A 23391-nucleotide genomic window follows, 5' to 3' on the forward strand; every position below is an offset into this window, starting at 1 on the left:
GATTTAAACTTTGCAAGAATGTCATGTCAATTCAGACTCCCCAGGCAGGCCCTTCGAGAGTCCAAATTGCTAGTCACCAAGCCTCCAGACTTGATAGAATTTTTAAAGCAGGACACTTAGTCCAATCCCTTTATTAATGAGAATAGTGAGAACCAGAGGGGACAAGTGACTTGCCAAAGGCTCAACAGCCAGAAAGCTAAATCCCTAGGTCATTTATTATGCCACAGGCCCACTGGGAGTTGCTATTTTTTTCTCCACTGGTTTCTCCTTTCAAAGACGCTTTTAAAGTCTTTCCACAAGCAAACTGTGCGTGTATTCAGAGCTAAGACTCTGCCTGAGCTTGTTAAATTCCTTCTCTCTGGTGGTCCTTGCTCAAATGTGCCACCTCTTTTTTACAGATAAAACTCAATTTCCAGACTGAAAGGGAAGGGATGGAGAAGCAAAAGATTCCTTGAGCATCTTTCATGTGCTAGGATTTTCCCATGCCTTAATCCATTTTAATCCCCACATCACAGATAGGAAAGCTGGAGCTCAGAGAAGCAGTAAGCAGCAGAGCGAAAGTCTCAATTTCCATAAATAATCTAACCTTCTCCCCTTTGGGGCCTTCTCAGTTCAAAAGAAAACAAGAACAGAAGAAATTATGCATCTTTAAGCTTTTTGATTGATGATTTTTCTTCTAACAAACTTATTGTTGTTTTTCCTAAATAATAATTCTTGATCATTCCTATATAATGAATGCACATTATCGAAAACATAAAAATTTAGGGGGAAAAAAGAATAGGAAAAAATCCTTTATAATCTCCCCATCCAGAAGTAGTGTCAACATTTTGTTAAATATTTTCCTAAGCTTTTATTCCACATTGATAAGTATAACCTCTTTATATATTAAGAATGTTAAATCTCTAACTACTATAAACCTTAGAAGTACATCTCCCAGTTGGTTATTTTATAGTTCTGTTTTTATTTTTAATTTTTAAGTAATCGAAGTTATTGATCTTTTCCTTTGTAATATCTTTACTTTTTAATAGCTTTATTGATATGTAATACACATACCATTAATTTCACCCTTTTAACGTATACAGTTCAGTGGTTTGTGCAATCATCACCACTATCTAATTCCAGAATATTTTCATCACCCAAAATCTCTGTACCCCTTAGCAGTCACTCCTTTTTCTCTCCTCCCCTTAGCTCCCAGGAACCACAAATCTACTTTCTGTCTCTATGGATATGCCTATATTGGACACTTCATATAAATGGAATCATAAAATATGTTGCCTTTTGCACTTGGCTTCTTTCACTCAGCATAATGTTTTCAAGGTTCATCCATATTACAGCATGTATCAGTACTTCATTTCTTTTTATTGCCGAATATTCCACTGTACGGATATAGCATACTTTGTTTATTCATACAAGATAATGGACATTTGAGTTGTTTTAACTTTTGGCTATTATTAATAACAGTGATATGAGCATTTGTGTACAGGTTTTTGTGGGTACATATGTTTTCAGTTTGGTTGGGTGTATACCTAGGAGGAGAATTGCTGAGTCATATGGTAACTCAAATGTTTTGAGAAACTGCCCAATTGTTTTCCAAAATGGATTAAACCACTTTACATTCCCACCATCAATATATGAGGGACCAGTTTTTCCACATCTTCCCCAATACTTGTTGTCTTTTTTATTTTAGCCATCCTAGTGGGGGATAAGTTGTATCTAATTGTGGTTTTGATTTGAATTTCCCTAATGACAAATCATACTGGTCATCTTTTCATGTCCTCATTGGCCATTTGTATGTTTTCTTTGGAGAAATGTCTATTCAAATCCTTTAACCAATTTTTAATAGGATTATTTTTGTTTTTATTGTTGAGTTATTCTCCCTTTATTTTTAAATGAACTTTTTAATTAAAGTATATTATACATAAGCAGATAGCCAAAACATAGGTTTTCAGCGTGATGAATTACGACAAAGTGAACACACCTGGGCACATGCAAACACGATCACAAAACAGAATATTACGGGTACTCCAGAAGCTTCCTTTATGCCCCCTCTCAACCTCCACACCCTCCCTTCTCCTCCAGATTAACCACTGTCCAGACATCTAACACCATTGATTACTTTTGCCTGGTTTTGGAACACATATAAACAGAATCATATTATATATGTCCTTTTGTGTCTGGCTTCTTTGAACGCTGTTTTAGGGGTATTCATTTATGTTGTTCCATACAGCAAAAGCTTGTTCCTTCTCATTGCCACACAGCATTTCATGATATGAATATTCCACTATTTATTTATTCACTCTATTGTTGATACCTATTTCATTTGTTTCAAGTTTTTGGTTATTCCACATTTAATTATGTTTTGTATCTTCTATTTAAACTAGGTCTTGTACAACCATTGTAAAACTTGCTCCCAGATATTTTGGGTTTTTTAATACCATTGTGAATGAGATTGTTTTCTAAATTTCATTTTATAATTGTTTGTTACTGGTATGTAAAAATATTCATTTTTAAATACTGACCAGTTATCTGGATGAGTTCATTTATTAATCTAATAGTTTTTTGGGGTTTTTTTGGTGACAAAGATTAGCCCTGAGCTAACACCTGTTGCCAATCCTCTTCTTTTTGCTGAGGAAGATTGGCCCTGGGCTAACATCCGTGCCCATCTTCCTCTACTTTATATGCGGGATGCCTGCCACAGCATGGCTTGATAATCAGTGCGTAGGTCTGTGCCCGGCATCCAAACCTGTGAACCCCGGGCGGCCGAAGCCGAGCACGTGAACTCAACCACTATGCCACCAGGCCAGCCCCGATCTAATAGTTTATATATGGATTCATTGAGATTTTTTTTACACATACAATTATGGTGCCTGTAAATAAAAGTGGTTTTATTTCTTCCTTTCCAATTCTTGCACCTAGGATATCCAGAACATTGTTGAATAGAAGTGGTACTAACAGGCATTTTTATCTTGTTCCTTATATTATAAGTAAAGCTTTCAATATTTTACCAGTAAAAATGACAGTTGCTGTAGCTTTCTTGTAGCTACCCTTTATTAGATTAACAAAATCCTCTCCTAATCTGAGTTTCCTAAAACCATTTTTTTTTTTTTGGCACAGGTAGATGTTGCATTTATCAAATGCTTTCTCTGCATTTATTAAAATTTTATTAACTTTTCTCCTTTATCCTGTTAATGATTGATTTCCAAATATTAGTCCAACCTTGCATTCCTGGAATAAGCACAACTTGGTCATGTCATTTCATTGTCATTGGATTCAATTCACTAAAATATTTTACATCAACATTAATGAGATGGCTTGTAATTTTTCTTTCTTGTAATGGTTTTGTTGGGTATATTGATATCAAGGTTATACTGGCCTTATAAAATAAGATGGGAAGTGTTCTCTCTTTTTCTATTCTCTGGTATAGTTTTTGTATGACTGATATAATTTCTTATTCAAATGTTTAGTAAAATTCACTGAAGAAACCATCTGTCCCTGCAATTTTTTTGTATGGTTTTGTTTTTGGATTTTGGAGGTTGCTTTCTTTTTGGTGGCAAGATTTTAAATTATAGAATCATCTTCTTTATAGGAGTCCTCAGATATTCTATTTCTTCTCATGTAGTTTTGACAAATTGTGTTTTTAAAAGAATTTATCCAAAATTTCAACTTTATTATCATAATGTTGTTAATAAAATCACCTCTTTTTTTTCTTTTTTTTTTGCTGAGGAAGATTGGACCTGAGCTAACATCCATGCCCATCTTCCTCTACTTTATATGGGACGCTGCCACAGCATGGCTTGACAAGCAGTGCGTCAGTGCGCGCCCGAGATCCGAACCTGCAAAACCGGGGCCACTGCAGCGGAGTGCGTGCACTTAACTGTTTGTGCATTGGGCCAGCCCCTACCCTCATATTTTTTAAGTCAATAAGATTGATAATGATGCCCTCTTTCATTCTTGATACTGGTTATTTGTGCTGTCTCTATTTTTCTCAATGATTCTAACCAGGATTTGTCATTTTTGTTAATCTTTTCAAAGTATCAGCATTTGGCTTTGGCGTTCCCCTCTAGTATATGTTTGTTTTCTATTTCATTAATTTCAGCTTTTATCTTTCTTATTTCTTTTCTCTTACTTTATCATGGTTTAATTTGATCTTCTATTGCTTTTAAACTTAAAAAGTCTTCTCTCAACCAAACTGAATGACTTGCTCTTCCCCAAATACTCCTCAAACTTTCTAGCCTCCTTGCCTTTGCTCACACGGTTCCCACTGTTTATAAGCCATCCTTCTCCCCTTTATTAGAATCATGCCAATTTTTCAAGACTCTCCTTAAATGTCACCTCGTCCAAGAAGCAGTCCCTGCCCCTCTGTCATTTGAAATCCTCTGAGCCCCTTTAGCCCATTTTGCTGTTCTTAGGTCATTAATTAGATCCTGCCTTATATACTTCCTTCCATTAGTCTCTTAAAGACTGAGCACTCAGTCTTTCTGAAAGGCCCACCATGGTGGTGTGCAAAAACTAGCTGCTCAGTAAACACTGGTGCTTGCGATTCAATTTCAGGAGTTAAATCCACACAAACTAAACCCGTTTATAGCAGGAATTATCAACTGGCAACTCAAACATTTAGAATCAAACACATCTTAAGAAGTTTGGGCAAAAAAGGAAAGAAGTCTCATTTTTTTTTTTTTTTTAATCTTACTTGCTTCTCAGTGACAACCATATATCATCCAGAGCTAACATTTAACTTGACATTTTGCTTTTTCTGGCTATCGCTTAAAACCCACATTTTTTCCCCCTTATTTAAGGAAAATAGTTAAATGGCACAAAGTTGTTTTTTAAGTTGAAAGATGAGAAGATGAAGAAATTTCTCAAGAAAAAAATAAGCTAAAGGATAATTTCTGGTATCATAAATAGATAGTGCACATCAAAAACACAGAGTTTGCAAGTTTGAATGAGTTATGTTCCACGTTGTTATAAAGACTTCAGGGCAAGATTTAAAACTCAGGGGAAAAAACAGGGCACATGTTGGCCAAAGGATACATATTTGGAGCCCTATTTGGAGGGCTGATACCACACACATGTAAAAAGGATTAATCTTGCCGTATAGCACAAAATACAACACCTTTCCAAAAATGTCAAATAGACCTCTCCAGCTCTCATGAGCTGCCTCAACCTGTTCTATAATGAAAACCTCAGTGCATAATTTCCAAAGTAAGTGTTGAAAGAAAAACCAGTTGAACCTATGGGCCATCTTTAGTAAATACAGACTAGAGGAGTAGAGAGTATAAAAACTTCGAAGGAGAAAACTGTGTTCAAATCTCAGCTGCCAATTGACTAGCTGTAAGACCTTGGGCAGATTGTCTATCCTCTCTAAACCATGGCTTTCTCATCTGTGAAATGGGGATAATGATGCCTTCTCTCAGGTTATTACACATCAAGTGCCCTGAGCCTGGCTCTCCATGTGTGGTAGTGGAGTTCAGGCTGTGGGTTGTCACCAGTGGTGCAGTTAGTATTTTTGTTGTTATTGCTATTATTCTTTTTAATGGCCACAAAAGGAGCAGGGGCAAATTTTTAAAGCCTAAAGGCCATCATAATGGCTTGACTAGAAAAACGAAGGTTGACAAAAATTTCCTATGAACACAACACCCTGAGAGAAGAGATAATTCTAAGTAGAGTGCAATGTAAACAAGTAACAGTTCAAAACAAACAAGTAACAGTTCAAAAGATAAATAAAGTAAACCTAGGTAGGCCCTAGAGACAATGAAAACATTGCAGCCACTTCATAGTGTTCTTAACTGGATCCCAGGACTCGAATTAAGTTCACACCGGGAATTGGGATGCATTCAATGGCCTAGGTTTGGATTCCAAATCTCTCCCTTCCTAGCTATGTGACCTTGTTAAAAGTTTTGAAGTAGTAGCTCTTGCCTTTTCAATTTTCCAGTGCATCCCTTCCATGCCTGGTGGAACTGAATTTGACCAAACACCAAGATACCGTTTAAAGGAAACTTAATCCAACTGCCGGTCAGTTCAACCCCATGCAGAAGAACAGCAGTCATCTGCCTGAGCACAAAGACAAGGCTTGAGTTTTAGTTTTAATAACAAGAGATCCACCTCACCACTGGAGTTTAGCACCTGAATGCAAAGTCATTTTCTTTCATCAACAGCACAACTGTAAGTCAGCAATACATACACACACACACACACACACACACACACACACAATATTATTCAGCCATAAAGAATAAAGAAATGCTACCATTTGTGACAACATGGATGGACCTTGAAGGCATCGCACTAAGTGAAATAAGTCAGACAAAGAAAGACAAATACTGTATGATCTCACTTATATGTGAAATCTTAAAAAAAAAAAAATCCAAACTCATAGAAAAAGAGATCAGACATGTTACTAGAGGCGGAGGATGGGGGAGAGGAAAAATTGGAGGAAAGTGGTCAAAAGGGACAAATTTCCAGTTATAAGAAAAGTACCAGGGATGTAACGTAGAACATGATGACTGTAGTTAAACACTGCTGTATGATATACAGGAAAGTTGTTAAGACAGTAGATCCTAAGAGTTCCCATTACAAGGAGAAATGTTTTTCTTCTTTCTTTTCTTTTTATTGTATCTATACGAGATGACGGATGTTAGCTGAACCTTTTGTGATAATCATCACAATATATGTAAATCAACCCATCATGCTGTACACCTTAAACTTACACAGTGATGTATGTCAATTATTTCTCAATAAAACTGGAAAAAAAAAAAAAAAAAGAACCACTCATGACACAAAAGTGCCCTGGCCGGTCATGGGACTGGAAAGCTAAACATTCACAATCTTCATTTCAGTTGCCACAGAAATACCATTGCATAGTGACATTATGCCCCTAGCTTCTTAATCCACTTTAGTCAACAAGTTCACCAGACCAAGTATATTTTCTGCAACTTTTACTAAAACCCTTATGTTACACACATATGTCCTATTTGATAAATTCTGCTAATTTAATGCTAGCACTAGCACAAAGTTTGTTTTTCTTGATGAATGAGTGTCATTTAATTTATTAAGCAAATGAGAACTAGGGAACTCCATGCATTTTCTTTTCAGCATGGGTATTAAGTCTGGAGTGAAGTTTTATGCTCTAGCTCAATAATTATCATTATTCTAGGGTTGGTTGGTTTTTTGTATTCTTTAAAAATACAACTTTTTCCCTATCCCTTTCTTTTGTGATTGTTGGAGCAGCTGCAGCCATCTTGCTCAGACAGGCAGAAAGAGGATGTTTAAAAATAGAGCTTATATGAAGGAAGCAAAAATAAGAGATGGAATGAGAGAAAATAGGATCTGTTAACATCTTTTGAGCCCCTGGATCAAGCTGTGCCTGAAGCAATATTCGTGTTTTTTAATGAATTTCCTGTTGGCTTTAGCCAATTTGAATTAAATTTTCATTCATTTAGAAGTTCTAACTAACCAAGAAAAAATTTTATGAGATGATTATCTGACAAATACTGTCATTACTGTAATTCATTTTCTTTAAAAAAAAAAAAAAAAAACAAAAAACCTGGGTACAGCTTTATGAATAAAGCAAAGAAAGTGAAACTTTTGCACACTGTGTTTATGTCATGTCAAATTTATAATAAAAGTAGATTAAAAACACATTCTTGCAAAGGAATTAACATTAAAGAAAGTAAAAAGAGGGAAAAAGCCTTTTAACTGCCATTTTTATTGACAGTTCTCCACAAGAGCAGAAAAGAGGAGCTTAGTAAAGAATGTTTAGACACAAAAGCAAGAAAAGGAGGAGCATCACAAGATCTACGAGAAAACTAACTTTTCTAAGAAACACACACAATGTTCTAAGTGCAAACCTGGAACATACCTGCCAGACCAAATCAGGATCAAAATTAAAACTTGGAGCTTCCTGCAAGAAGATAAATCACAAATAACTTCATTCACTTTGCTTCCTTTCATTTTCATTCAGGTGACTTTAGCCCCCTGGTTCAACTGGCTGGCAGTAGATGTGATGGCTGCAAGAAAACTGCCCCCCTGCTTTGATGTAAGCAGATAGCTCTCCCCAACACTCACCCCAAAGACACATATTTTCACAACTCTAAAAGTCCAGAGGGGTACGTAGAGATCTACTAGAACTACCAGACCATGGCTCTAAAAGTGCTTGAATTAGGGCAAGATTTCACAGATTTTCACAACCAACATCTTTTTCAAGTTGATGCAAAGTATATGTGTGGAGAAGATGAGTGGTCAGAATTTCACCCTCAGTTTCTCTAAAAAGCACGGAACAAGTAGGGATAACTTCTAAACCCTTAATTCATGTCATCTGCCTGAAACTACACATCCAATTTATTCTAGGAAACCTCCTTTTAATTTTAGATTTCACCAAGGCACTAGATGACACTGATGTTTACCCAAAGGTGTTTAAGATAAAACACAACCGTGCCTCAAGTTCCAACCACCAGGTTTAAGGGTCAGTTCTATTTGGTAGTGAACCCTAAGGCTGTAAAACGTGGGTTTCCAATATTCCCTCCCTTTCACAGTGTAATGTATAAAATCGGACGAGATCGCAGCCTCTGTCACAAGCTACAAATGAGGCTGACGAGATGACTCTTTACCAGCTGCCTCCATAACTCAATTTCTCTCTGTTGAGTATAGATGCTAATGGGACCCAGCCTTCTCCACTGACGAAACAGAAGGCAGTGCTTTGTAAATTAACAGGCACCCAAAAGATAACAGGAAAACTTCAGGCTCAGTTCCCTGACAAATATATTGATCATCATTCGTCCCAAAAATATGTTCTTCTACAAATCAGCATCATTGGCATCCACAAAAGAAAAACTCCAGACTCAACTGACTGATAATATATGGACGTGAATTTGCCCCCAGAATCATGTTTTTATGCTTTCCCATGCAAACAGCCTAAACGAGTGTTTTTATTTACTATATTTTTCTTTTCTAATAAAACGTATGATACTAGAAACAGTAAGCCAGAATCAAACAGATTTTCTACTTATAAAAGTCACAAAAAAGTATTAATTATCTCTGTATAGAAACCTTTACCAAGAAAATGCCCACTGCCTTGGGAGAGGTGTCATTCCTGGTTTCTTCATAGATTTCTGGAACTCATTCTTTCTTCTTTTAAAAAAATGATACTTTGTAAATAGATTTTATATACACTCTCTTTTCCTCTACTAATTGTGCTAGAGACTGGGAAGATAGGTGTGGAGGTGGGCGGAAGGGGGACTGAATGACTCTTTGCAAAAAAATAAAAAATAAAAAAATAAAATCTTTTGTCTTTTCTTTTTCCCTTTTTTTTTTAAAAAAAAACAAATATTAAAAAAAAATTTTTAATTAAAAAAAAAAAGCCTTAACCAAGTTTCAGGTTTGGTTCCAATGTGAGGTGAGGATGAAATCTCAGTTATGAACCACTCCCCACCAGGTATAAAATAAGTTTCTTTTCAAAATAAGTTAAAGTTACATAAATTCAAAACAATTGACGAGCCAGGATTAATAATTATTTTTTAATCCTATTGGTATTTGGTCTCTTTGATGATATTTTTCAAATTTGCTGCAATTGTTCTATGAGTGCCTTGACTCATGTAACCTCATTTGTGAGACATATCATTTTAAAGCAAATGTTCTACATTATTTCAACAAAAATCCACTTGGATGAAGACATCGTCACTGACTAGAAAAATAAATCCCAAGTCAGAACTGTACATGCCAAGAACTCAAGAGCTCGTATTAGTTTCTTTTTCCCTAGGACTTGGGAATTTTTTGGTAGACAATTCAAAATCATGTGCTACAAGAAAGACAGAAAAATCATTATCCTATCAGCAAGCTTAGAATTCTCTCCTAGGCTGATAGTGACCAACAAACTCTCAAGAGTTAAACTCAACTGTGGAATTACCAGATTGCAACCATTGTCGTTACATAATTTTTTCCCTCATGGAACAATTTAAATCAAGAATTATTTATTCTTAAGATAAATACTCTACTATTTGTTTCCTTCTGGCAAACACTGAAAGTAAAAAGACTTCAAATTTCTACATACTAACAAAGCAATTTGCTTTCATTTAGATCTGTTTCTTAAACAGAGATCATGGCTTGGCCATCATCATTTACTTCATTATTCCTTAAATGCCCTAAATCCATCCAGGAGGATCTTTGATTCTTTTAAATAGTGTATCTCTATGCCTCCACAGCTAAATAGGGTACGTTGTGAGTATTTAATAAGTTGTTATCACTTCCAGACTTGGTTAGGAGAAAATACTGGAGTCATGAGAAAGTATTATTCTTTGAAAAGTAAATTTTGCTGACAGCATAATTTTAATTATTTAACGACTCCATTGCATATAAAACAACTTCTCTTTGCCAAATCTTAGTTTCTCAAAGGTATCTTTTTATTGTATTGTGAATGGGAGGAAAAAAAGAATTATTCTAGCTTTAGAAATTTACTTTTAAAGCACACACAAAACCTCCCTTAGGGTTGAAAGCATTGGCTACGCTCTGGAAATGAGCCCAGCTGCTTTCAGCCAAGGGATACTTGAGCCCTTTATTCTTTTGCCCAGAAAAGCCATCTTAATTAAAGGGCCAATAAATTAAATGTACCCGGAAAGGCAAAAAGGTCCAAAAGAAAAGCACCAACCAGGGTGCCCAGAGAAAAACACAAGTTTCATTTCTAGCGTGTATGTTAGGCATCATCAAGTTAGAACAAACTCCGGAGGCACAGCTGTTTTTGACAAATGTGAACAGCTCCTACCTTCATTTCAATGACAGTCTGGAGAGCCTTCGTCTTTGCTGGCTCCGGCTGAAGTTGGCTTCTTCGGTGCAATTCCTGGGGAGGAACACGATAGAAATAAGCCTGACGGTTCATCCTTCCTTTACACCATGACCTTTACACTGGCACCACTCAGCCCACCGAGTCCAGGTTCACTGTGCACAGACATAAACAAGCCACAGGTGCTTCTTCCCCTACCCTCTTTAGCATCCCTCCTGCCTGGAGCCTGCGTTCCAGTGAAAAGCTCCTGGCACATGCGCTATTTCTGAAACTTCCATCAATAATTAATGTCAACTGTGACAAAGCCAGCAAGTAATCATGGTCCAAATACTGTTCAACACTGGGGCTGTTGCCCAGCCATCAAATCATAATTTACTAAATTACATTACCCTGTGCTCCCAATACAAACACAGCAAGGAAACGGAGGAAAGAAAATGACTAACGTGGTTGCAAATCCGCTGCATGCATGGCATTTTGCTACTGAGGTAGGTTTGAAATGAGCAATTTAAAACCTTTTCAGTACAACTGTGTCACTTTTTGGAGTGAACTGATCTGATGAAACCCTGTGAATCTCTGTTTCCTAATTTACAGTTTCGGTCCTTGGTCAAAATCACATCTGTGGGTGATATGTTTATGCACTCATGATGTCAAAAAATAAAAATTGGTATTAATATCAACAATGTTAGAGGAGAGACAAAAATGGTTAAAGCCAGATGTAGACCCAAGAACTTCTGGAATATGACAAATATTTCTTTAGGTAAAAAGCAAACAACATAATTACAATTTTAAGCTTGAAGGCTCACTTTTTCCATGCCTCTTTTCAAAAGAACAGTTCTGTCAAGACTTTGGAAGCTTGCCTTGGCAGAAAGAAGAGATAAAGATAAGGTTTGTTTAGTTCATGCTTTGATTTTCTTAATGATAATTATCAACAGTTTTACGAAAGTAGCCAATGACAGGAATAAACAAAAGTGCTCACACACGTCCATGCTGCTGATACAATTCACCTATGTAGTCATTCCATTAAGACTTATTTGCTTCCAGAAAAATCATTTAAAGTCAACATAGAGTACTTCTAGGCCTTTACATTCCATTAGACCACAAACATAAAAAAAAAGAAAAAAAAAAAACACCTTGGGTGTTAGAGAAGAAGACCAACATAATTTCTAACTTTCTAGCTTTCTGCAAGTAAGCATCAAAATTAACTCTACCTCCACCACCACCATCTACTATCATTGCTATTTCATAAAGATAGAACATGTTAATGGAAAAATTGTCAGAACAGAATCCCACAATAAAAGATAGTCCTTCCTAGGATAAGAAAACAGTCAACCTTTTGCCCAAATCCTATTACTTTGTTGTTAGTTCCCAGCAGCCCAAGAAGACCTGTCATGGACCATGGTGCACACATCTAGGGACCAGCACTGGGGAATCACTGCTACAGCTCTAGACTATAGCCTATTTTCTTCTCAAAGTCATCACTGGCACAAATCAGCAAAACTACTTCTCAACCTCCAACTTGAGAAGAATTAGAATTAGTGCTTCCTAATTATTCAAAATGGTCTCACATCAGTTAGGACATTTTTCCCCCTAACATATCCCTGGAAGGGATTAAGTCAAGTATTGAATCCATTTTATGAATAGAGAAACAGAAAGAGAGCCTGTATCCTTTTGGAGGCCCTGGAGTGCAATGATCTGGTAACATTGGTCATTTTTAGGTTCTGTGGCGATGGCAGAGATTTTCTGAAGGAATGACCTTTTTAAAAGAAGCTGTCCTTTATTGAGTGTCTACACTGTCCCTGGCACTACTTGTCTCTTTCAAGCCTCAATACTACCCTATGAGGAGTATGACCTGTGTGGTGAGTCCAAGGGCCTGCTGGTAAACATTTAACAACCTGCATCCACCATGGCCAACTTCAAGCTACCTTAAATGGTATCACTGAATACAGAGTTGGGAAGAGAGGCACAACAGCACCCCATTGTATAGTATGTCTACCACACAGACAAAATACATTAATAACCTTGATAGCATAGATAATAACAAAATGTAACAAAAAATTAAGGAATTATGAGTTTTTAATACAATTTTTTTTTTTTTTTTTTGCTGAGGAATATTTGCCCTGACCTAACAATCTCCCTCTTTTTTTGGTTGAGGAAGATTAGCCCTGAGCTAACATCTGTGCCAATCTTACTCTATTTTTTTTGTATGTGGGTTGCCACCACAACATGGCTAACAAGTGGTGTAGGTCCCTGCCTGGCATCTGAACCTGCGAACCTGGGCCACAAAGCAGAGCATACCAAACTTAACCACTATGCAATGGGGCTTCTTTAAGTGTGACTTTGTGTATTTAATTTGTAACAGTTGTTAAAACAAGCTTCCAAGATTCAGCTTTCATGAGCTAGTACAATCCAGTTCTGGCACAACATTGAGTGAGTCACATAAGGACTTCAACCTCCAAAAAAAACATGCTACTTAGCCATCAACATTACTTCCAAGACAGCTGGAGATCACTGGACCAATAAAATCTCATAGATGAGAAAAAGGAAAGTAAGTCACTTGTCAGAGTTGCTCTGTAGCAAATAGTAGAAGAAAGACATTTCATATGTCACCAATTCTGATACCATGTGGCATCAAACGCATCTTCAGGAAAAAAGCTGAGAATGAAATTCATGATAGTTTCATACCATAGCCAATTCCAGTTCCAGAATAAAAATCATAAGATAGTTTGAGGAGAGAGGTTAAGCTTGTATAAAACAAATAAAAATAATCAAGAAGCAACTAAGCAACACAATGAAAATAAAAACCAAAGGGGTAAAGGCTTGTGCTGTTATCATTTCTGCCAAGAATGAAAATATTTTTAAGGGCAAACATGCAATAACAAAGCTAAACTTGTAGCAATAATTTTGCAAAAATGGAAACAGAGTTCTCTTTGCTATAATTATACAGTTCTATTATAACATAAACCAGCTCAAAATCCAGATTGGGCTCTTACCCTCCATGTCACTCCCTAAAAAAATAAAATAAGGGACCGGCCCCTGGCTTAGCGGTTAAGTGCACGTGCTCCGCTATTGGCAGCCCAAGTTCAGATCCTGAGGGCACAACGACGCACCGCTTGTCCGGTCATGCTGAGGCGGCGTCCCACATACAGCAACTAGAAGGACGTGCAGCTATGACATACAACTATCTAGCGGGGCCTTGGGGAGAAAAAGGGAAAAAAAAGGAGGAGGATTGGCAATAGATGTTAGCTTAGGGCCGGTCTTCCTCAGCAAAAAAAGGAGGATTGGCATGGATGTTAGCTGAGGGCTGATCTTCCTCACACACAAAAAAATAAAATAAAATAAAATAAAATCTCCATTTATCTAAGAATTATAATTTTCCTATCTTAACTACATTATTTTTCAATCAATCCTGACTTCATAGTTTCTGAGGAGCACCTTAATTCCTAAGGTGTCAGGTAAGTGAAGATTGTAATCCATATGCAGTCTTCATGGACTGTCTGAAAGTCCCATCTCAGATACTTCATCCATCTCGTAAGAGTTAGGATGCTTAAAATGCTCACTCTGATTGTGGTAGAGAGGACCAGTTGCCCAATGAAGATTTGTGCTCCTCTTCATTAGTGTAGAGTCATTGCTAGAAAGCATCACCACCACCACCCTTGTATTGAGATGGAGACATGTGACTTATTTCTGGCCAGTGGAATGTAAGTAGAAATAAAACCTCATCTAAAAACCTCCTACCCTGTCCTCAAATCTCTCTCTTTTACAGTCTGCTGGATAAAAGTAAAGGACTTCAAGACCCAAGAAGACGGCAGAACACCAAGATAAAAGGAGCCTGGGTTCCTGAAATGCCATGTGAAAAGGCTGTTGAACACCCACATTGGATGGTGGTATACATGAAAAATAAACTTCTATCATGTTAGCCTCTGCATTTTCAGGCTTTATCTGTAGAGATCCCAGCTCTCTTTCCCTTAACTACTGCAATGGCTGCAAGGAAAAATAATACCTAATTAGCCCTGTACTGTTTGTTGCTTTTGAATCACAAAAGTGATTTTAATGTGTGCTTGCCAAATTTTCCTAAACAGACAGTTAAGATGAGTTGGTTGCTAGGTGCTCCAACTATCCCTAACCCACTGAAAGATGTACCCATTATGCACTGATTTTAAACAACTAAACAACCAGGAGTATCTGGTGTAGGTATGGAGGATGTGCAAGATTTAACTTCTCTGGTAGGTTTTAAAAGACAGTATTAAATCATCAAGTGCAGTGGTACTTAAGGCTTTTCCGGGTCATAGGATCTCTGCAAGAATCAGATGGGAGGTGTGGATTCTCTCCAGAAATGCACACAAAAGTACACACACAAAAATGGTGTGTACCATTTCAGCTGCTTCTCAGGGCCTGATTGGTAACCCGAGAAGTTCATCTTTGAACCAGACTACAGGCTAAAAACCACTTATTGAGAGGAAAGAGCATCGTACTGGGAGTCAGGAGTCAAGAGCCTGCAGTCCCAGCCTGAGACCTTGGGCAAGGCCCTTCTCCTCTCTGATCTGCAGAATAAGAGGCTTTATGAGTGGGTTTCTAATGGCCTTTCCAGCTCTGAGAACACATGAATTTTTAATAGGCAGCTGATTCTGAAATGCTGATCTCTGGCTGGTATTTCAAGTCACACCCATTCTCAGCTTTAAAAGCAGAGTAAAAATAAAATAAGAAAATTGGCAGCATCACAAAATTTAATATCTTACTGTGACACTGATCCCCAGGTTATATATTTTCCTATAATTTCACAACTAGGTTGGCCTTAGCTGGTCTAAAGCCACCAGTTCTTCCACGTGGTCACCGTGGAAATATAACAAGAACCAACAATTTTGAGCATGAAATCTCAAGTGATTCATCAGGATGACATTTCTTGGCAGCTAATGCGAGTCTAGAGTCTAGTGAGTTAATCTGGATGGACACTAGCTTCCAAGATGAGCCTGACAGAATAATGTTCCCACATACCATATACTTTCTTCAGTAGACAAAAAAAAAAAAAATCAAAAAATAACTTTCTTTCCACAGGTAATTTACTATTTTTATCTGGCCTTTCCTCCTTACTTTTATGGTAATCTACTGTGCAAAAAACCACCTCAAACTTAGTGGTGTCAAACCACCAGCATTTTATTATGCTCATGAATTCTGGGTCAAGAATTCATAAAGCATAGAGTAGCGATGACTTATCTCTATAGCATGATGTCAGGGGGCTGGAACAGCTGGGCTGGTGGATCCACTTCCAAGATGATTTCTTCACTCATATGTCTGGTGCCTTGGCTGGAAAATGACTTGAAGACTGGATTTAGCTGGAATTGTCAACCTGAGCATCTATATATGGCCTCTCCATGTGGCTTGGGCTTCCTCACAGCATGGCAGCCTCAGGGTAATCCAACCTCTTACATTTAGATGTAGAGACTCCAAGAGCAAGTGTTCCAGCAAATCAGCCAGAGATTGCATGGCCTTTTATCACCTAACCTTGGAAGTCCCATAGCATCACTTCTGCCATGCTCTGTTGGTTGAAGCAATCACAAGCCTGCTCAGATTCCAGGGAAGCGTGCCAAAGAATTTGAAGTCATATTTTAAAATTGCCACTCTTACGGAACAAAACCAATTGGAGAAACTGACAGGAAAGTAACACTATGATCTCTCAAACATCAACTCACATCAGTCTTAAGATACAGAAGACTCATATATTCAAATATTCAAAGAATAATTTGATGCAGGGGATACAGAAAATACAGCAGTGAACCACACAGACAAATATCCCAGCCCTCATGGGTTTTTTATTTCAAATTCCAATGGGAAAGAGGCACAATAATTTAAAAAGGAAATCAAATCAGTTTGTCACAAGTTCTGTAAAGGAAAATAAGTCAGGAAGGTAGAACAGGACATGTTAGGTAGGAGGGGGTTCAACTGCAATTCTAAATAGGGTGATCAGGGAAAGCTTCATGGAAAGGTGACATTTGAGCAAGGAGCTAAAGGAAATGAGGGAAACGGTTGTACAGATATTCCAGGCAGAGAGAATAGCAAATGCTTAAGTGCCTGACTAGAGCTGCATAAGGGATGGGGAAAGTACTAGGTCAGAGAAATGGAGGGGCTGATGGGAGGATGCGTCCTACATTTGGATTTGGAGTCCATTGTATGGACACTGGTTTTACTCTGAGCAAAGTGGGAAGCCACTAGAAGGTTCTGAGCAAAGACAAACCATGATATGATGCACTTTCTTAAAGGATTACTCCAGCTATTGGACTGCAGTATGGTATGGGGTGGAGGGGGTGGGTGTAAGGGCAGAACCATAGGCACTAGTAAGAACAACTGGAATAACCCCAGCAAGAGATGACAGAACCTTGGACCAGGGTGACAGAGTGGAGGCAATGAGAAGGAATCGAGTTTGGATATATTTTGAAGGTGATGCCGCCTTGACTTTCTGATAGGTTGCCTGAGGGCTAAAAAAAGAGAGAAGTAAAGGATGACTTCAAGGCTTCTAGCCTGAACAAGAGGAAGAATGGAGGTGGAATACCAAGATAGGGAAGATTGGGGAGGAGAGGTGGGAGTTATGGGAACCAAGAGTTTGGTTTTGCATGTGTTAAGTTTGTGATGCTATTAGACATTCAAGTGAAGATGTTGAGTAGGCGGTTGAATAGATGAGTCTGCATTTGAGAGGAGAAGTAAGAGCTACAATTAAAAATTTGAGATCAGTGACTAGACAGCACTTAAAGCAGTGAGCCTAGATAAGACCAACTTGGGACTGAGTGTAGAGAGGAGAGGAGAGATCAGAGGACTGAGCCTATGGGCAGTCCAACATTAAGGGGTCTGAGAAGTGAAAAGGAAACAGCAAAGGAGACTGAAAAGGAATAGCTAGTGAGGTAGGAAGAGAACCAGGAGCATGGCATCCTGGAAATCAAGTGAAGAAAATGAGTCCAGGATGCAGGAGTGACTACCTTATCAATTGCTGCTGAGAGGTTAATAGAATGAGGCCAGAAGATTGACCACAGGACTTAGCAACACACAAGTCATTAATAACTTCGACTAGAGCGGTTCTGGTGGATGGTGTGAGTGAAAATTTGACTGGAATGTGCTGCTGGGAGAATGGAAGGAGAGAAGATCTCAGGCTACTATATTTGCACAGTGTACTGTTTAACTGGTCATTTCTTTTATCAAAACTCTGTTTTAGATTTGTGCACTCATGATCATAGCAGCATTATCACAATAGCCAAAAAGTGGAAGCAACTGAAATATCCATCAACAGATAGATGGATAAATAAAATGTGGTACATAAATACAATGGAATACTAGCCTTAAAAATGAAGGAAATTCTAATGGATGAACCTCAAGGACATTACGCTTAGTGAAATAAAGCAGTCACAAAAAGACACATACTGTACGATCTCACTTATATGCGGTATCTAGAGTAGTCAAATTCAGAGAAACAGAAAGTAGAATGGTGACTGCCAAGAACTGAGGGTAAGGGAAAATGGGAAGTTGTTGTTTAATGGGTGCAGAGTTCAGTTTTGCAAGACGAAAAAGTTCTAGAGATTAGTTGCACAACAATGTGAATACACTCAACACTACTGAACTGTACATTTAAAAATGTTAAGTTTTATTTTATGTGTATTTTACCACAATTTGAAAAATTTTTAAACATCATAAACATAACAGAAACTGTTGACGTCCCACAACCTTCCCCATCTCCATTCTTCTAAAGATAAACCATCATCTTAAAGTTGGTGTCTATCATTCTCATGCATGTTTTTGTACTTTTATTACATATGTATGTCCTCATAAATAGTATAAATCTAACAATAGAGTGCACTGTTTTCTAATTTACATAAATGCCAGCTGTCCATATTGCACAGAGCTTTTGCATTCTGGTTTTAACCTCAACAATATTTATGCTTTTAGAATTTATCTGTGTAAACAAGTGGTTCCTACTCTTTTTTTTTTCCCATTACAAACAATGTTACAATAAACTTCTGTTTTATATAGAACAACTCTGTTTTAGCTATCTTTTTGCTCTTAAATGCACAATAAATCTCCTCTTTCTGAAACATTTTGTTTCTTCTGCTTGGAATAAGCCTCGACCCTTATATTCTCTTTTTGTCTACAGGGATCAGCAAACTACAGCCCACAGGCCAAATCCAGCCCACTACCTGTTTCGGTAAATAAAGTTTTATTGAAACACTGGTATACCGATTCATTTACACCTTGTCTATGGTTGCTTTCATGCTACAGTGGCAGAGTTGAGTAGTTGTGACAAAGACCATATGGCCTCGAAAAGCTGGAAATATCTACTATCTGGCCTTTTACAGAAAAAGTTTGTCAACCCCCAGTCTAGAATATCTTCAATATTCATCCTAGCCATCTCAGAAAAAACACCAATTCTTCACGTGGTAGTTTAAAATACGTACACAAATTCTTTGACATTCCCTTTAAAAGGGGAAGCCTAAGTATCTTCCCCTTGACTGTGGACTGGACTTAGTAACTCACTTCTAACAAATAGAATACTGTAGAAGTAACATTTATGACTTCTAAGGCCTGGTCATAAAAGACATTATGGCATCCTTCTGGCTTACTTCCTTGGATCACTTGTTCTCGGGGAAGACAGGTGCCACAAAATGAGGACACTCAAGCTGCCCTACAGAGAGGCCCATATAGCACAAAACTGAGGCCTCCTGCCAACAGCCATCTGAATGAGCATGGAAGTAGCTCATCTAGCCCCAGTCATGGCTTCAGATGTCTGTAGCCCTGCCCAACTGTCTGCCTGCAACCTCATATGGCACTCCAAGCCAGAACCACCCAGCTAAGTGACACCCTCACTCCTGACCCACAGAATCTGTGAGATGATAAGCGTTTGTTGTTTTAAGCCACTAAGTATTTGGGGTAATTTGTTATGAAGCCATAGATTACACATATGTCACAGAAAGGCCATTAGCTGACCTTCCAGACTCGTCTACATCCTGCACCCTCATATACACTCTCATAACATTGTATACCTTTCCTTCATATCACTGGATATGGCTGCAATTTTACACTAACTTATAAAATTAATGGATTCATGCCTGTGTTCACCACTAAATGGCAAACTCCATGAGCACAGGGACTCTGTATGTCCATTATATTCCCAATAACTAACATAGTGCCTGCTAAGAGTAAGTGCTCAATAAATATTGATTGACTGATTAAATGAAACAGTACAAATGACATTGTACTTATAAGCCTGGAAGTTCAATTAAACCTTTTGCCCAAAAGGAGTCTGATGTGAAGGATGATATTAGCTAATAGTTACCTATACATTGCTATGTGCTAAGCTCTCTTCCAAGCACTTTAACATTAACTTGCTTAATCCTCACAACAACCTCCTTGGGTAAGTACTATTATTATACCATTTTTCACTCAAAGAAACATTAGCATAGTATAGGTAGTAACTTGCCCAATCTACTGAATTGCATTGCTGGGATTTATCTCAAGCAGTCTGTTTCCAGGGTCTCTGCTCCTAACCACCATGCTATACTGCCCATATCTCACCACTTGACTTTGATTTGATATTTGAAGTTGACATCTACATCTACATTGGCTTCTTTCATTGTGGTCACCTCTCTATTTCTCCTTTGACTCAGTCTTCTGTTTCTCACCTTTTTCTTGAGTACTTGAAAATCTAAAGAAATTTATCTCAGTAACAGTTGTCTGGTACTGATATTCACATTATATATTAAAACTCAAATAGCAAACATGGTTAGACACACAGAGCGGAGTTAAAAACAATTACTTTCAAATATTAACATCCTTCTCAATCTTTGACAGATCAAGCATTGAAAAAGAATAATGTAAAAGATTTAAATGATATAGTCAGTAAGGCTGGATTAATAGACAACTACACTGAACTTTGGATCCTATAGACCTCCATTTCAAGACTCCATGGACTATTTAAGCAAAGTGATCACATACCAGACCACCAAGAAAAATGTCAAATGGATTCCAAAGGGGACATGATAATAGGCCACATTCTTTGCCCACACATAATAAAACAAATTAATAACAAAAGTTAAAAATGAAACCTCACCACTTGGAAAGTAAAGCTCACACGGTCTTAAAATTCATCCTCTATAGTTAGACAGATCCTGTCCTCTCCACCGAGGTGTGTGACCTTGGGAAAGTTCCTGAATTTTCCCTGATCCTCAGGATGGTGAAATTGAAATGAGGTAAGATTGTGCAGTACTTGGCTGGGCTGGCACATAGTACGCTCTCAATATTTGAAACTTATCCTTATTATTGTTGTTGCTCCTGAATGGTTATTAGTGTTCCTGGAAGTATATTAGAAAATACAGCCTGGCAGAATGCCTTTCCTGCCCATTTGTTCTCTGGTCTGATACTGGCTACAATTAAGGCATTGCCACTGGGTCTGACTGAATAACTCAGTTCAAACAATACTTAACTGAAGGCCCACTACGTGCCAGGTAAAACACACACAGAATCCCTGCCTTCATGAAGCCTGCATTCTAGTACAGGCATTCTCAATGGAGGTGATATCATGCCAAGAGGGTTTCGGGGCCAGCAAGTTGCCTACTGTTGTTGGAGTTGAGAGAGTGATGAAGAGAGTATTGGGAGATGAGGCCCAAGAGGTAAGGGCTGGGAGGGCACAGATTGTATAAGGACATATAGGTCCTCATAAGATCTTAGTCTTATACAGAAGTCTTTAAATTCTAGAGAGATGGGGAAACAATTTCCATGGAAATACATAAATATGACATAAACTTATTGTTAAATTATTTTTTTAGTCTTCACACAAAAAATGGACATTTGGGAGCCTAAGATCATACCATCTGAATCTCTGCACACACACATCTCCCCTTAGTTTGTTTTAATGCATAACTTACTCCTTTTGCTAAATGTGCATTAAAGATTGTTTGACAGATTTATCTTGGTCCTTTGGATGCTACAATTCCGGGAACCATAGAAATTAATAGGATGAAATGCCAGTTTCCAAATACTTGGCCAGTGGTTTTAGTAATGTCTTAAGAGAAATAATGACATTTAGTTATTTAATTCAATAATTATTGAGCACCTAATACATGCTAGGCAATGCAGAGATAACAAACATAAATGAAACACTATGCCAGCTTTCAAGGAACTTGATTGTCTAGTGGAAGAGGAAGTACATGACTAGAATACAAGACTGCAGTAATAACAGGAGCCACCACTTACGGAATGCTTACCATATGCCAAGCCCTATGCTTCCCATCTAGCCACTAGCTGGATCTGCGTAGCATCCCTACATGTAGGAGTTACCACCCCTGTAGGAAACCTGCTGCAGACACTCAGACTCAGGGAGTTAAGGTAACATGCCCAAGGTCACAGAGCTAGTAAGATTTGAGAGTGTGACCAAGGTGTCTGACACCTGAACTCACACCCTTTCTTAACACCATAACACTTGGTTGATATTGCTATTTGTGCTATTTTTTCATACTCTGAAAACATCTAAGATTTTAACAGGTAGCTAAATCTGACTTCTGGTTTGTTTCTTAGTTCCCTGATAGGACCTTACCAGTTTTGAACAACATGCTATAAGAGAGAATGAGAAGCAAGCATCCAGGCCTGATGAGGGAAAGAGGGCTATGGAAAGCTTCATGGAAAAGGATGTGTAGGTGGTTAATATTTAACCATCTTTGGATTCCTCTGTTAGACTCCTCTGTTGGACTTCCCTGTTTCTGAGCTGAAATACCTCTCCTTGAACCTTATATATGCTGGCCGTTGTTCTACTCATTTGGGAACACAAAGAATAGAATCCACCTCTCTCATGATGAGAGCTTCCTGGTCCAAAGTCTTCCTTACTAAGGAGTCGTTATTCTATCCACTATATCTTATATGGCACAGTGTTGCCATAAAAGGGCTCTCAGCAACATCCTGGTCATTCATCTCAGTCTATGCACCTGATCTCATCTGATTTTGGAAGCTAAACAAGATTGGGCCTGGTTAGTACTTGGATGGGAGAGCACCTTTCTCAGGTGGGTGCTACAGGCTCTTAGTGTGGAGCCAATAACCACAGGTAATTATTCCCAGGCCTTGAAACCTAGTGGACTTTGCCCAGCTGGATTTAAAAACTGCATTGAGGGCCAGCCCCGTGGCTTAGCGGTTAAGTGCGCGCGCTCCGCTACTGGCGGCCTGGGTTCGGATCCGGGACGCGCACTGACGCACCTCTTCTCCGGTCATGCCGAGGCCGCGTCCCACATACAGCAACTAGAAGGATGTGCAACTATGACATACAACTATCTACTGGGGCTTTGGGGAAGAAAAAAAAGGAGGAGGATTGGCAATAGATGTTAGCTCAGAGCCGGTCTTCCTCAGCAAAAAGAGGAGGATTAGCATGGATGTTAGCTCAGGGCTGATCTTCCTCAAAAAAAACTGCATTGAACTAGTGACTCCATTTTACCTTCCATTTCTTCCCTGTTTGCTGGAATATCTGTAATTATCATCCTATGCCTGTCTCACCATTGTCTGTTGGGAGCACATAATTATTTCTTTAATTTCACAGGTCCACTGAAGGAGAAAAATTGTGCCCCAGGAGTTGTACTTAATAGAATATACCCAGAACCTCACCT

General features: G+C 38.2%; 1 protein-coding gene across 12 annotated transcripts in view; it reads right to left on the reverse strand.

Annotated features, from left to right (window-relative positions):
- The window catches only part of ERC2 (ELKS/RAB6-interacting/CAST family member 2), a 907015-nt gene that overhangs the window by 616752 nt on the left and 266872 nt on the right, over positions 1–23391 (reverse strand). For 10 of the 12 annotated variants that reach the window (XR_009222735.1, XM_058561380.1, XM_058561351.1 and 7 more), the window contains exons 4-5: positions 10754–10828; positions 7859–7900 (exon numbers count right to left, since the gene is read on the reverse strand). Coding sequence is in view for 11 of the 12 variants with exons in the window: in XM_058561380.1 (XP_058417363.1) it covers positions 7859–7900; positions 10754–10828 (117 nt within the window). In the remaining variant the exon portion in view is untranslated. The remainder of the gene's footprint in view (positions 1–7858; positions 7901–10753; positions 10829–23391) is intronic. The other 2 variants (XM_058561400.1, XM_058561371.1) reach the window with 1 other exon arrangement.

Source organism: Diceros bicornis, chromosome 2 (genome assembly GCF_020826845.1).
Source record: "Diceros bicornis minor isolate mBicDic1 chromosome 2, mDicBic1.mat.cur, whole genome shotgun sequence".
Classification (NCBI taxonomy): Eukaryota; Metazoa; Chordata; class Mammalia; order Perissodactyla; family Rhinocerotidae; genus Diceros; species Diceros bicornis.